The sequence below is a fragment of the Anoplophora glabripennis genome, unplaced genomic scaffold, assembly GCF_000390285.2.
Source record: "Anoplophora glabripennis isolate ALB-LARVAE unplaced genomic scaffold, Agla_2.0 scaffold533, whole genome shotgun sequence".
Taxonomy (NCBI): domain Eukaryota; kingdom Metazoa; phylum Arthropoda; class Insecta; order Coleoptera; family Cerambycidae; genus Anoplophora; species Anoplophora glabripennis.
The window spans coordinates 9,936-27,090 of record NW_019416616.1 but is presented as its reverse complement, the minus strand read 5'-3'; the positions used below and the strand labels follow the sequence as shown (position 1 = coordinate 27,090).

The following is a 17,155-nucleotide window of genomic DNA, read 5'->3' as shown; positions in this document are numbered from 1 at the left end:
TTTTTTTTTTGGTCTCGATACGACCATTTCTCGCTGAGCTATCGGACTTTGAATGAAAATGGATCATTTTCTCTTTGTTCATCGATATCTCAGAAACCAATGGTTGCACAGAAAATCGACGGTGGGTTTCAGAAACTTGAATGAATTCTCTACAAGGTCCTGGCACGGTTTTTTCCATTAGTGGATGTTGGAATGGAATTAAACATTTTTGTTTTGTAAGATAGAAAGAATTATTTCAGACAACAGATGTCTGCAGATTTTGAATTTGTTTCGGTTTTGGCTTCGCTAAAATAAAAATAACTTGCCTGCCTATAAATAATATTACCTGCACTATAGCTTTACACATCCAAGCTATGGCCACGAAAATTTTCTCCTTCAAATTCAGCTTGCACCCAATTCCAACCAAGGTGGTCACCAAGATCCTGACCACCACACCAGTGACTAGTATCCCAAGACTGATTGACACCACATTGCCGTTCAACTCATTCAGCTTAATCCTAGCGCCGGCTATACCAAACAAAACTGGCTGGCAGATCATCCAGAAAATCTCGAAAGCAGTGGCAGCAGGGTTGTCCTCAATCCCCCAACCCTGCTTGGACCAGCAGGATAAAGCAACGAAAGCAGCGCTGACGCAACCTAGAGGTCCTGCTCCACCGTAGCCTATGATTTCACTGGTAAAGACTGCTACCATTCCACCGGATATCAGCAGGAGTATCCTTAATGGGGTTATGAAAGGATCGTTTCTTTCGGGAACGTAGCCGCATATGAGTCCCCACATTATACCGAAGCCAACACCTGAAAATTGTTCAAAATTTTGCAACCAGCTTGAAAGTATTAACATTTTTGTACTGGGATAATGCATAAGTTTGCAGTGCTTCTGGTTCCAATGGCAAAAATGCGTTGGAAATCAGTTAGACATATTTATATTAAAGTTGTTTGAATGTCATACTATTATTTAATTGAAAAGCCTTCGAACGTGTGAATTTGTGCAGGGATTTTAAATTATTTGCAAAAGAAATTGAATCAAGGAGAAGCAAACGGACATAGACAGACACTAGAGCCATTTGTGTCATTTACTGCTTTCCCACATTAAAGAAGATAATTTTGACAAAACTCAATTCAGCAATAGGATAGTATAATAAACTTTGACCATTCGCGCTACATATACAAAGTCCAAAATTTGGAAGGAAAACAACAGAAACCAGATGTTCAACATTCATGCTATTTGGCTAGCTTTTGTTTGTTACTGCTGACGAAAAATGGTGGACTTGTATCAACGCCAAGATCACATAATGGCTTAGCACGAATGGAAAGCTGATGTACATCTGGTGTCATAAAGATGGCACTGTTTACTGTGGATTGCATTCGAGGAATGTAATAGCCACAGTTTAGGTTTATTCCCTATTTTGTAGCATTATAACGCTCCCTCTTATACTGCTAATATCACAAAAGGAGCTATTTAAGAGTAGAATCGGAAATATTGTCCAGATTTTGCTACTTTCGAGGAATCTGCTTTAATGACAAAATCGCGCTTCAAATTTGGCTTGGTAAATTTTCAGTTCCAAATCACCAGATTTCTTCAGGTGCAGAATGGAATAACTGTTAAATCGTTGGGAGGCAATCGTAGACAATGGAGGACAACATATCTTTGATTTATTGATTAAAAAGAAACACATTTTCAGTTCAATAAAAGCGCTACAAACTTATGCATCAATATTTTCGAATAGAAACCATAGCTATGTTATTTAGATTTATCAAAGAGACTAAGCAAAATAACTATTAAGATATACAACAGTAACAGTTAATACAGTAGGATTTTTGGAAACAGTTTAAAGAAATCACACTTTTCTGAATGTCGACGTTTCGTCTCTTTATTGAGGCATTTAATGATTGTCGGAAATACGTAGGTATAATTTGCTGATCTTTCTTTTATTATGTATATCTGGTACATATTAAAATCTTTCATAACACCGAAAATTTATTTCCGGTAGATAATACTAAAGATGTTACAGTAAAGAAACAAAACATCAATATTCAAAAAATTGTGTTAAACTTTGATCAGAAATCCCACTAAATTATTAACGCAACTTGCTCTCGAAAACAGTGTTTAGGTTATTATTTTGAATTTTTAAGAGCTTGCTTAGTGGAATTTTTCTAGCGTATCAAAGAATATACATAATTTTATTTGATAAGAACCAAGGGAAATGATTGCAATTAATTTACTTCTCAAAAGTCATGGCCACTGACGCACATACAGACAAGCTTCCCAAGTTGCTGATTGAGTATAATGCATAGTATTATGTTGTTAGTAAATATTTGCTAGTAATATTTTTTTATTAAGTAATTTGAAGCAGCATCATGTACTAAAACCACGAGCTAAGATATATTACTGAGATAATTTCTTTAACTTTTGCCTGAATTGGAATGAAAGAACCTAGCTTTTTAATACAAAAAAATCCATCTGTCTTAAATACCTCCAACAATAGATATGGGACCTTGAATAATCACGCTTGTAACTGAAATGTCAGAGAACATTATGCTCTTTATAACCCCGAAGATAGCTACTGATGTCGAGTCACCAATGCTGGCCACAGCGATTATCAATGTGGGTATACCCTTTGCCACTCCATAGCCCTTGGACCTTAAGCGAAAGAGGCATGGTACCACCACTGCTGGTGCTACAGCTGCTACTATTGTACCTGAAAAATAATTATACTACTATTTTATGGCGAATGGTCAAAATTAAGGAATGTTTTTTGGTGAAATTGAACATATTTGTGTTTCTGGTTTTTTTTATAATAATATGTCCTCACTTGTATGACTTGTATGATTGATGTCAAATTTGTTAAAGGCAATCTGGTGAGGAATTGCATTGTTGCCATAGTGTCGCTTTTTAATACATTTCAGGAAACTTAATATTTTTGTAGTTTTATAGTTTGATGATCAATCGGTTTTCTTTACAATAAGATAAGAATATCCAAAAGAATGTGTCCTGTTTAAACAAAAGTTTTCTGTTGTAGTTGAAGGGGTGTGGCAATCTAGCAACAGTGCAATTACTATATTTTGCTGTAATTTTACCATAAAATGTCAAACTTGACACCAATCAGATAATCCGTGTAAAAGAGGCACGTCATTAGAAAAATACGTTCCTTATAATAAAAAAAAAACAGACAATATCGAGGTGTCTCAAATCTGGAAATATAACGATTGTCACAACTTAAGCATAGTAGCATTAACTAATTTAACCAGGCTAATAAAATAATATCTAAAATAATTATGCCCATAAAACTTAAAATGAGGTTATGTGGTAATATTTGTAATAAAATAATAAAATCGTGATTTATTTATAATACTTTGTTCAGTTTAGTATATTAAATTTATTATTAATGCAATTCATTTAGTAATGGATCAGATTTAATGTTCTTTTTATTCTTTTATTGACAAGTTATCCAATCTTCTTCATCTCAAAATGTTTTAAGTTTTCCATATTTTGGGCTCTACCTATACTAAGGAAATGGAAGGAAAATTTTAAACAAATCATATCAGACTTTCGTTTTGTTTCAAAGTCACGTCAGGTTATATGATGCGGATATAAAATTCAACAATAAAATCGAAAATAAACCTGTTATAATTCCTTACCTGTAGATACATTTTAGTTTTTATTGTCATGAACTAATTTACTGTATCTGCTTGATAAAGATAATGTTAATAAATACGAGTATGTACAATATTACATCAAGTTCTGTTCTTTTGAAATTATGCTTAAATGACTTTGGGAATTGTGTTCCTACTGTTTTTAAGAATGAGATCATATAGATGTAGACGTTAATCGAGATTGATGGATGCGTATAAACAGGATGTTTAATATCCCTTCGGTGTGCTCTTTAATTGATTGAAAAATGAGATGAATTTTAATTTTTGCATAACGCAAATACAGTCCGTACAATAATTCATAGAAAAGAATATGCCAATAAAGATCTGTTATCGGACTACTGTAACAATTTACCGGCAGAGGCGTGTCTTGAAATTTTCCACGTCATTTTCAGAATATTAAAATACCTATATACAAGTAAATATACAGGATGTCCCTGTGCTTGATACAAAAAAGTCGAGGACAAATAGATGAGTTCAAAATAATATCAGTTCTTCATATACATTTTTTTCATACGTGTCTTCGTTAACAAGTTACGGGCCCTCAAAGGTCAAAATTAAAAAGTTAAAAAAAGGGGAACTTATTTTTGATGCAGGCAGATTGCAATCGTCGTATATGAAAAAACTCTGGGTTGTTAACCATTGGGCATAGTCCGACCCTGGCGTTCTGGGCATGATGAAGTTTCACTTACAACATCAAAAACCAATTGTACCATGTATTACCGATCACCAAATTTGCATCATACTGAAATTACTGGAATTAAAAATATTTTTTTAATTTTCACCTTTGAGGGCCCGTAACTTGTTAACGAAGGCCCGTATGAAAAAAATTTATATCAAGAACTGATATTAATTTGACCTCAGCTATTTGTATTCGACTTTTTTGTATCAAGTACCAGGACACCCTGTATATAAAGTAGATTTTTTGGATTAAAATGTGTTTTTATTTATTTTACAGTACATTATAGTTCAAATCATAAATAAACTTGAAAATAATAAATACAATTAGAAACACGCTGGTACAAAAAAAAAAAAGGAATAAGTGAAGAAACATGCCACGCCACCAACATCTTTATTTAATATTTAATATTTCTACTACACTGAATTAAGTAGATTGTAAAATTAGTTTTACCTCGCCCCAAATAACTCACACCAGGAAAGTAGATTATTCACTATTATACTATTAGCATTATGTTATAAGTTTTAATGTTTAATGTTTTCAAACTCTAGATAAAATAACCTAAAATCAAAAGTGACAGTTTTTTTGTTTTATTTATCTACTTTCCGTAGGGATATATACAGAGTTTTTATCCTTTTGCAGTTATTGTAGTTTTTCTTTGTCGAATTACTTTCTCTTTAAAATATTTTTGTGTTGTTCTTTTGAATAACATGACTATTTTCCCATACAATCATGTTCGTAAATTTTCTATTTCTCTAACGCTCCATTTCTAATGTAAGCTCGATTTTCTCCTATTCTAATATTGAAAGATTTTCGAATTTCCCCAACATACCAAAAATAACTTACACTCACAAATACTTTCACTGTATAGTTTTTGATATAATTGCAAAGTATTATCGGTTTAAAAAGTGTTCTAATATTAAACTTTTTACCTATTTCTTTTAATTTCACAAATAAATCTTGTATATGACATCTATCAGTATCTTATTTAGTATGGTATCTTGTGTAGTATCTTATTTATTTATAATGTCTTGTTGTCTCTGAGAATTATTTGGCAAAGGCCGTTATTTACTTAAAATTTACATAGTAAAATATAACTATGTAAATTCAAGGTTATTTGTTAGAGAAATTATTGTGGTGTTGAATTTTTACTAAATTTAAGATTTTAACAAACAAATGAGCTTATCAACACAATTTTTTAATGAGAAAATCTAGAGTATGTGAGATTGAGAACATATTGTGTAAAAATCACTCCGTTCGTTGTTAATACGCATTACGCATTTCTATTCCCATTCACATTATTTTCGATTATTTATGTTGTTGAATTACATGCTTTTGGAAGATGGAAAAAGAATTAAAAAAACTTAAAAACGTAATAAAAGAAAATTACTAGGATAAATTAAACAATTTTATTATAAAAATGTGGTTAAATGTTCCAAAAGTTCACGGACTGTCCTTTACCACTATCATCTAATTTGGTGAAACTAACTGTGACAAACTAGGTTACATCTCTTTTATACTCTAATTGTATCTAATGTACACACTTTGGTCATTTAAAATGGAGTCTGTTGATAACTGGGTTAGATATTGATTATGTAATGCAAATTTAAGGAAACAAAAGCATTCGAATTTTTTATTTAATTTCATCAGTCAGAAACTGGAAGAAGAACGTTTTTTACTACTTTTACTGATTCGTTCACGAATTATATACAATTATTAATAATTTCTGTAAGTCTGTTATAATATGAAACATAACAGATCACACAGTTACCATAACATACAGATGAATAGAAATTGGGATATCATTTTTTTAGTGATCAAAGTTCTGGTAACAAATATATCTTTTGCATTAAGAAGAACTCTTCTACTTACCTAGAAGTACGGCATAATCCCACGGGATATCCAATAAGAATTTCGATAAAACAGTAACAGTTGCTGCTTCAGTAACCCATGGGATCAGGGATAATTTAATAACAGTATATTTTAACCTATGCAGTGCTGGAGGATCTAAGTCAAGTCCTGCTCGAATAAGGATTACTACTAAAGCGACGTGGCTGAAAATCATTTATAAAAATTTATAAAATGACATAGATATACACATAGCTTTGGTAAAAATGTTTAAAATTTACAGAAATCCAACCCAAAGAGAGGCATTTTATGTGGAGGTCAAGTGAGTTGATCTGGTCGTCAAAAATAAGAAACAGAGACGGAAGCAAGAATAAAGTAAAGTACTAATCTATGTACAGATACATAAAAAATGAAAAATGAAGCCTGAAGGAATAATACGAAGGAATAATAATAGGGAAGGACAAAATGAATTAACATCTACATCATCTACAAGTATACTATCTAAAAATGCTTGAGAGTTGAATGACCTCCGATTACAATGGATCGTCACATTGTGGAGACGTGCGGGTTCCTTTTTAGAAACGGTTACAAATTCAGTTACGGGGTTTTTATTTTAATAAAGATCCAATAGCAGTAATTAACTTATTTACACAGGAACACTCAAAACACCCATTAAGAAAAAGTGTACGAGAATAACATCTAAGTGTATTCGTACGTCAAATGAGCTCCGCCTCAAGAAGCGAGAGAGATACGTATATGCATATGCATTTATAAGACAGCGATAAACAGTGCGTCGTCCAAGTTCTATTACAGCGATGCCATATGTTCAGAAATTTCGTTCTATAGTAAAAATGTCTTTATTGTTTCATTGCACCTTATGCAATAAAAAAGACAAATTAAACAAAAACCAAATTAAACAAGAAACTTTAGTACATTTCATATATAAAACATGAAATTAATGACAACACTGAATATAGTTCCCAACTAAATAAAAAAATTGTAATAACTAGATGAGACAACTTTTTCCTGCCTTTTATCGAGTCATTCGGTTTTTAAGCATTTTTAACTGTATGTTTTCGATCAAATAAGGATATGTAATCTAGTCACCAGTGATACAAATTTGGACACAAACAAACACGTCAAAAAGTCAACATTTTTTATACAAACAATTTGTAATTTCAATTTTCAATGTTATATATCTTACCTTAATTCATTTATAATTTCTGTAAACGATTCATTAATATTTATAATGCCAGCATTTTGAAATACCAGCCCTGTAGACAACATACCGACCAAAGCTGGCAACGTCGTCAAACTTATCAACCATCCCCCAAAATGCGCGCATATGCTAAGCAGTATCAGTTGAAAAAGTTGTCCGTCAGGAGGCGCTGCTGTCTCTCCAACTATCGCATAGAGGGTGCACCAGGCAAACCCACCAATGAGACCTAGACTAATTATCCTAGAGCACTGACGATATGTTGGGAAAAAGGGGTGTGGGCAGTATTTCTGCCAGAATTCTGGTTCCCAGGACGGTTTGTCGTCGTCGTCAGAGTGGCATTTTACGAAGAATGTGTACCACCAAGAACTGCAAATCAAAAAGATTATAAATAAGTTAACGGTAACGGCAGTAAAGGATATTTTCAAAAGATCAATACTGAAAAAGTTATTAAAAACTAAAGAAGTACGTATAGTACTTTATTTTATTTCCGAAAATGTTCTTACATTAATTTAAAATAAAATCACATTACCTCAGTATAATATTGCTTCCTTAAGGACTATAAAATAACTGTTTAATTTGTTTAGGGTAAGGAAATTTATAAAGGCAAAAATTTAGGATAGCCGAAGTTGAACATATTATTACCTTAAATACAGGGTGTTAAAAAAATAGTGTAAAATATTCAATAAACATGGGTCCGCAAAGTAACGGTTGCGGAGATATGGAATGTTTTATGTTTTTTAGCCCCTTTTTTTATTTTGCAAAAACGTTGTGTATTTTGTTATAATAGTTGGTTGATGTTTAGTGAAATAAACAGTACGTATTTGACAGTTGTTCTCAATGCACAAGTTTTCTTTCGCTATGGCTGGTTACTCTAACGCAGAATTAACAGACATGCATTTCATGTATGGTCGTGCTAATGGGAACGCCACCGAAGCGCGACGTCTTTATGTTGACGCTTATCCAAATCGCCAGATTCCTTCACAACGCATGTTTGGAAGAATTCACCAAAGATTGCGTGATACCGGTTCCTTGAGCAAACAGTGCCATTTATCCGGAAGACCAAGGTCGGTATCCACTCCTAGAGCAGAAGAAGAAATTCTAGCACTGGTAGAGCAGAATCCAGGTACGAGTGTGCGGAGAATATCAGCCGAGGTAGGAATTAGTGGTCCTCTTGTTTGGAGAATCCTTCACGAGCAACTGCTTTATCCATACCATGTGCAACGAGTACAGGCCTTAAATCCAATAAATGATCATCAAGCACGTTTGGTTTTTTGCCGCTGGTTTCTACGTCATGATGCTGAAGACCCTCGTTTTCTTGCAAACATTCTTTTTACTGATGAGGCCGGGTTCACAAGAAATGGAGTGTTTAATTTTCACAATACGCATATTTGGGCCGACGAAAATCCTCATGCTCTAATAGAATCTGGACATCAGGCACGTTTTTCATTAAACATTTGGATGGGTATTGTAGGTGACAGGTTTCTAGGTCCTGTTGTTTTACCAAACCGATTAACAGGCGCTGCTTACCTCAACTTTCTGCAGAACACACTGTATGAGTTTTTGGAAGACATTCCTTTGAATCAGAGGCAACAAATGTGGTTCCAGCATGATGGTGCTCCAGCTCATTTTTCCATGGCCGTTAGAGAGCATTTACACCAAACTTTTCCACATAGATGGGTAGGAAGGGCCGGACCTGTTTTATGGCCTCCAAGATCGCCTGATCTGAACCCTCTAGATTTCTTTGTTTGGGGATATTTGAAGACATTAGTGTATGGTACTCCTGTAAATAGCCTGGAAGAGCTGCAGCTACGGATTAATCAAAAGTGTCAAGAAATCCAAACCAAGGAGGGTGTTTTCGAAAGAGTTCGAATATCGTTGAGACGAAGATGTCGTGCCTGCTTGGAAATGGACGGAGGGCACTTTGAACATCTTCTGTAACTTTGTTTTTTGTTTGTTAAAAGCTTCCTTTGTCGGTTTATTCCTAATAAAATAAAATGTTTGAAAAACGCATAGTGGTCCATATCTCCGCAACCGTTACTTTGCGGACCCATGTTTATTATGACTTTTCTGCTTATTTTGGTTCATACTATTACCTCCTGAAATATTTTACACTCTTTTTTTAACACCTTGTATAGTAGTCCCCATGAATAAGTACCTGAAACGGTGATTTGCTTTTTGCCATTTTTTATGTAGATTTTGAGAAACGTCAGTTTATTTTTTGTAAAATTGAAAAAGTTAAATCTCACTAAAAACTAAGTTGCTCTAAAATCATTAACAATGTTTTGAAATCTCTGATAATAAAGAAAGACAAAACAGAAAAAGCAAAAGACTGGTTTAGGAAGTGACGTCTGTGTTTTAAACAAAAATATGTGTTAAGGTCACGAATTTATACTATAAAATGAAATAAAAGAAAATGATGACCATCTTTGGTGCAGCAAAATAATAGTACAAAGGTATTTTCAGTTACGTATAGCACAGTCCATTCTGTTCCAGACATCCTGTATACTAAAGACTAATGCACTAGAATTTCAAGATAAGCAAAAAAATGCCAGCCTAAACTAAGTTTCGGATAAATAATGGGGTATTTTAATGAATGTAAATTGTAAATCACTGTAATTTTGTATCTGCCCACCAAAATTACGTCAATTTTGTTTATAAAACGCGAGATTTATTGAAACATTTTTGCAGTATTCTGATGAATAACGGCCCTATTCGTATTTTTTTCTAATCCGTTAATTTATTTTTTCGATCTGTCGATAAAACGAAATGTGCGAGTTTAGTATATAAAGATTTAAAACTTAAATTTAATACCTTACAAATAATAGGTGATAATTACCTGTTTTCATTGTCTGTTTCCGCATATGCATTAGAATCAAGTGAATCAGATCCAGCATACTTCTTGATTTTTGCTTCTCCATTTGCCTTTTTTACTGATAAATTAAATAAGAAATAATAATTAGTTCTATAAGTTATATTTGTTTCATAATTCTAAAAAGAGTTATAAAAAACACACACACTCATGAAACATAACTGTCAGAAAAGAAATATGCATGCAGAAGATACAAATTGCTCTTTTTTAGTCCGTCTGAATATGTGATGCAAGTCAAATTATTTTCAATTTATTGGCAGTTAAAGATAATGGCACTTGCAAAATTATTTCCCCTGCTAATTTTCTTAACAATCTTGTTTCAAGTATACAAAACTCGATTACAGTCTAAGGTCATTTGTATTATACAGTAAAGAAAAAAATCTATATAACTATCCAGATAACGTGTCAAAAAAAATCCAGATCCATTTTGATTTTTAAAAACATTTTTCATTCAAATTTTCATTTTGTTTTAGAGTAATTTAGTACATTTTTTGCAGACTCGTAAAAGCTATAGAGAATGCTAAAAAAACTCAATGCATGTTTTTTATAAAATAAATAAATAAATAAATAAAATTGAGATGTTTGAGGTATTTCTGAGAAAATCTTTGTGGAAATTTTTATACTGTGTTTCTTCCAAGGGCTGTAATAGCACAAATTATTTTAAGCATTTTTATTTCATGTGAACGTGAGTCGTCGTAATTCGGTTCGTTTTCTAGATACAGGGTGTTTTATAAAAATATATTATATTTTCTTAAACCTCTCTGAGGATGTTTGTTACAGACTGATAAAACCTGGGCCGCTGATGTATCTGTGTAAATATAAAAATCTGCTAAGATGGCTTACAAATGTAATCAACTGTGGTGGAAGGGTGTTAGTCTTAGAATTTCGACACCAATAAATATTTTGTAAATGCGATCAGTGACTTTTATTACGCATTGATTTCTAAGGAAACAGATTTCTTATATTTTGTTAGAAGAACGAGCCGTTTTAGGGTTCTGATTTTTTTCTGTATTAATGTGAGTTAACAACACCATTCCTTCTAGAAATTTTTTGTTAGGAATATTTAAATACATTGGAAGTGTCGAATGTTTTAAAAAGTCATTGGTGTAGAAGTTTTGATAAGATATTAAGAGTTATTTCCTTAGAAAACGAATAATTTCTACGCCAATAATTTTTTGAACTTTTGACATTGCATTGTATTTCAAATTATGTATTTTACAAAAAATTATCATAAACAGTTTTATAGAACGAATAGTTTTAGAGTTAGTTTCAATTTACTTAATAAACCGATCAAAATAACTCATTTAGAGGGAAAAAAAAAAAGAAAATTGTTACCTGGACTTTTATAAGTTGAAATGGTAAAGGGGCTTATGATAAACGAAAAAAATAAATAAATGCGTGAGCAGGGGCGGCGGAGGGTTGATTTGGGGGGTTGAAAAGTTATAAAAAATTGTATCATTGGGATTTCTGGCGAATTTTGACGTCAAACAAAAAACTATCCAATACAAAAGTTGTAGATCATGTAAAAATCTACAACTTTTGTAGCGGTCACTTTTTAACATAACCTCAAAATTTCCGAGAAAAATGCGAAAAACAGGTTTTTTTCTGATTTTTCGTTTTTATTTCTCATTTCCGCAAAAATAATTTAATTTTGACGAAACTTGGTGAAAGTATACTTTTCTCTGTCCTAAATAATATCCTCCAATTTTTTTAGATAAAAAAATCAAGAAGTTTCTGAGATATTCATTTTTTTCGGCTTGAAACACTTTTTTTTTCAAAGAAAAATTCTACTAAAAAAAATCATCGTACAGAATTCTGCCGGTAATCATTTTTTTCGTTTTGACATATACCTTTTGGTGAAATAAAAAAATTTGTAATCACAGCTCAAAAACATGCTCAAAAATGCAAAAAAGTAAAAAATGACTTGCAACAATGAATTTTTCACTTATTGTTGATAATTTGTTTAAATTAAAAAACATTCGAACTGATTACACCATTCAATTCTACGAAAAAACATTTAAAAAAACTGTCTCATTGTTTGACCCAAAACTATTTTTATACAGTATTGCTATAAACGTTAAGTCGAATAGTGAATAAAATAAATAATAATTTTTTTTCCGTAGGATCGATTAGTGTACTTATTTTTTGTTAGTTTGATGAATTCATAGATATACAGTGTGTCCAAGGACCTAGGAAACGGTAAATGATTGTGTTTTTTTATACCTAACAATATGCTGTTTAGAAAGTTTTAAAATGCCGGGTAGTTCCGGAGATATCCGGAAAAACCCGAAATTTTACAAAATTGTTTAGTTTTTTCTGGCTTTATTTGAAAACGAATTTTAAAATAAATTACATATTTACAATGCCACTTTTTTCGCTCTATTACAATGGCGTCAAAATTTCCGACGTTTCGTCTTCGAGGGGCCATCATCGGGTTAATTTTTTTAAATACGTCGCTGCTATGTTTATGACAAAATCTAAAGTCACTTTTAATTTTGAATTAGAGGATATTACAATTGTAATAGCTTAAAAAGTGTTTAGCTTGTTTTAGCTATAATTTAAATTTTTTCCTGAATACGGCTCTGAACGCTTTCAAAATATCTATTGGATGAAGTCATAACTAGAGAGCGGACAATGTGTGTCTTTAACCCGAAGAATAGGTCAAATTTTGGTAGAGATGTGTACGCGTTCAAAAATGTATTGTGTATAAACTATGCAAAATATAATTATTATGTATAGCAAATATATCGTATTATCCTCGCGAAGATTTATACCCTTTATTTAAAATCCATAAATCATGTGAACAGGTTAAATAACGAGAAAATAATTAAGTTAATTTAGTTCTAAAGAAATGAAATGACACTCGCGCCCATCTCTAGTCCGTCCGTCGACATCAGTTGCGTTTATCGAATTCCTATTGGTCAGAATTCAAACTGCAGCCCTGTTATGAATGGAGCGTGAGTTGGACTATTCTATCATGTGCGTCGCCTGAGGATATATAAAGAACGACACTATTTTTAACCGAACTTTATGTAATAAATATGTAGTGTACAATTTTTGATTTTCTAAATATTTTATAACGCCTAAAAATGTATGTACCGTGGAATTTTCGTGAATTATCACGTAAATTTCCGATGCATATCCGACACGCCACTGCGTCATGGATAATGTATCTAGGTTTATGAATGACATATCTATGTTCAAGGTTAAAGACACAAATTGTCCGCTCTCTGGTCATAACAGTATAAAAGTCGCACAAAATATCCAACAAATTTTTACTACTGTTAGCAATACTAATTAGAAATAATAAAATATTTCATAAATTCGTATTATTTTTTTATTAAGTTAGGGTTTATTAAAATTGTTGGATATTTTTTGCTGTATTGTCTTTTATTCTCTCCTCTCTCCCTCTTTGTCCTCTAATAGATACAGGTATTTTGAAAGCGTTCAAAGCCGTTCTCAGGAAAATTTTTAATGATAGCTAAAAACCTTTTTAAGCGATTACAATAGTAATATCATCTAATACAGAATTAAAAATGACTAGATTTTGTCATAAAAATAGTAGCGATATATTTAAAAAAAATTAATCTGATGATGGCCCGTCGAAGACGAAACGTGGGATTGCAAATATGTTGACGCCATTGAATAGAGCGATAAAAGTGGCAATGCAAATATGCTCTGACGCCCCTGCTCACGCATTTATATTTTTTCGTTTATCATAAGCCCTTTTACCATTTCCCCTTATAAAAGTCCAGGTAACAATTATTTTTGTTCTCCAAATGTAATTTGGTTGGACTATAACTGTGTATGCTCACTTTAATAAAAAACATCACAATAAGTCTAAAATCGAACAAACTGTACGAGATTTCTTTTCTGACAAATTAAATATGTAATAAAATGCACCAACTCAATTTTCAGGATACTCATTGGCGTCGGACTGAGACTCACAGTGCTAATGACCCCTCGTATATCCGCTACTGGTTGTCACAAATGTATCAATTTTTATTCTTATAGTATAAAGAGTAGCTCAAGTTCCATCAAATTACGTCTTCAGAAATACTTTAGAAAATATAGTATTTTTAGATAATTGGTATGTATACCTTGAAATGAAGAGAATTACGACCTACATTCATACAATTTTTGGCCTAAAATAAGTTGATCGATCTATTAATCCTTTAAAGGAACGCACTTATTTCAGAAACACTCGGTACAATTTCTATATGCAAGGAAAAACTAAATATCTCTTTCTTTAAACCTGCTCAAATTAGTTCAATTTATGTATACATAGGTATAGCAATAAATTATGTACCACCAGTTTACAACTTCTTTCAATTTCTGTTTAATACGAAAAACTACATGGTTAAAACAGTGACATGAAAATTTTCCCAATTATTACGCAAACAGAGACTAATACAAAATGTTTGAAAATTTCAGATTTTTTTTAAGTAATATTGTTGTCGCAAACGACTACTCAGCAGACTACAGTTCCCGTCAGCATTAAATTACACCCGCATAGTAAAGTTAATATCATCACCAGTAGGGACAAAGTTAACACCTTATGCCAGAAACCATTAAGTAATAACATTGACAATTAAGATATGACATACTTTATAGGTTATATGTCACCCATATAAAATTTGTTTACAATAATTTTACATTGCAAATATAACCACAATGTAAATGTTAAATTTCCACACAACGTGTACCTGTCTTTCTTTGTATTACACTTGTTTGAATTATCTTAACAATATTTGTCCGTTCAGTAGATAATATGTTCTTTCAAAATCTTTTGGAAAACTAACCAACAGAAATTAAGTCTAATAATGCTCACATTTTCAAACAGCTTTAAGTAGTAAATTCAGTACTTAGCATTGTACACTTATTAAATTTGAACACAATACGTTAATATAGAAAAAAATGGTACACTTATTTCAATTTATTAAATTTGTTTCGAAAAAGTTAACTTTAATATCCTAAAATTTATGTATATATATTTTTTTTCTAGTTGCTACTCAAGGTTACCAAAATAATTTACATTTGAAATAAAAATAATGATATTTTCTTTAGATATTGTCCGGTTCGATGTTTGCAATTTGACTAAATATGAAATATTCTAATTTACTTTTACTTTTGTAACTGTTATCATATACAAATAATTTTTTTTATGAAAAAATAATTTTATGGAACACAAGAAGTTCTAATTTGACGACCCCCATATAGTTCTTTTTATGGAGGATTCCGAAAGATAATGTAAACAAATATAATAATTTATAAAATTTAAGGGAAAGAATATTGAAAGAAATTACTATCATCAACGAAATGAATAACAGAACATGTAAAGAAACTTGCATGGAATTTTTATCATTAGCTTGAATTATCAAACAAATTTTATAATGATACTTTTTTTAACATAGAACTTAAAAATTTGTTTAGTAAATTTAACAGCAGAAAACATAACCATGCACTGGTTTCTTGACAATCTTAAATATGGGCAAGATATATATAAGTTTGTGCAATATGTCACTGTAATCAGAAAAAAAGGGTAAAATCAAAAATATTAAATTAAGAAACAAATGTTTGGTGTGTATCTCCGAAATGCAACATCCCACTGTATTTTTATAAATTTCATTATAATCGAAAAAAAATTTCAAGGATAGGATAAGTGCCTACATATTTCATATTTACACTAAACCAAAGTAGTATATTTTTCGCAATTATACACCTATTTCTTTCTTTCGCTGGGCCTTCAATTACAAACATTATCATTTTATTTTTTACAATTTCTTTTGTTTATTGCATGCAAATATGAATTGTAACAATGTTTTCATTTCAAAGAGTGATATTATTTTATATTGGAATCAAATATCACTCTCTAATTTCACTGACATACTTTAGACAGAGATAGAAGTTAAGATTTAAATTAGACTGGACTAGAAAAATCTAGTCGCGTCAACTTCCTGCTAATCTTAAATTCGCAGGACATATATTAAAGAAAACTGAGACAACAGTATTTTCCTTATCTTCTTTCCATTTTTTTTTTATCTTATTTACTATAAATGATGTTACACTTTCAGACGAAATTATACATTCCAGCAAAATACTAACAGTTACCAAAATATACAATTTATTTTGTACTTTTCTAATGGTAGCATTATACTGTAATTACCTAATACACTTAATTAAAATGCACATGCAAATCTGGTCACTTACTTGACGCACAGGAAAAAACCTGTATTCGTGGAGGATTCATTTATATGCACAGCGTCGATGTCACAAGAAAAGTCACACATTCACATCAACCTGGTAAAGAACACATTAAAAAAGGAACAACTAGATGGTAATGCAACAACGCAAATTTGTAATCCTCACTAGAAGTACCTCATATTTGCCTTCGCGAACAGACTATTCTGACAACCTACACCCTAATGTTAACTGTATGATGTAGACAATTAATAAAATGCCCGTTTATAAAATGATTATCAACTCGGAAATTTATATTTATATAGCAGCCTTTTGAAGTACAATAAAGAACAATGCACGTGGATATGTAGACATTTATCGTACTGGCTGCAACATATTTTTGAATAAGCTTTTCCAGTTACATCTAACTTTTGTGGGCTGGTAGTTTTCCATATAATTATGCACCGGATGTTACACAAATTTATGCTCTTCAGGCTGCAATTCATTTCATTATTTATTAAGCTTTAAGATAAATATCACGTGTAGTATTCATATGACATTGTCAAAAGATTGTATTGGGTGATTGATTATTTCAATGTCAAAGATATAAAAAAGAAATTATTTTATAGGAAGAATAAAAAGTTATTATAGTTTGGCTTTCAATTTTATTATTAGACACGTATCTTATTAAAGAGGAAATATATCAAGA

At 31.5% G+C, this 17,155-nt stretch overlaps 1 protein-coding gene across 1 annotated transcript in view; it reads right to left on the bottom strand.

The window, feature by feature from the left end:
• The window catches only part of LOC108911028 (sodium/hydrogen exchanger 9B2-like), a 20,861-nt gene extending 4,103 nt beyond the window's left edge, over positions 1-16,758 (bottom strand). The window contains exons 1-6 of the mRNA XM_018715845.2: positions 16,477-16,758; positions 10,234-10,327; positions 7,383-7,763; positions 6,203-6,384; positions 2,475-2,699; positions 326-795 (exon numbers count right to left, since the gene is read on the bottom strand). Coding sequence (XP_018571361.1) covers positions 326-795; positions 2,475-2,699; positions 6,203-6,384; positions 7,383-7,763; positions 10,234-10,327; positions 16,477-16,516 — 1,392 coding nt within the window. The 5' untranslated portion in view covers positions 16,517-16,758. The remainder of the gene's footprint in view (positions 1-325; positions 796-2,474; positions 2,700-6,202; positions 6,385-7,382; positions 7,764-10,233; positions 10,328-16,476) is intronic.
• Between the last annotated feature and the right edge of the window lie 397 nt (positions 16,759-17,155).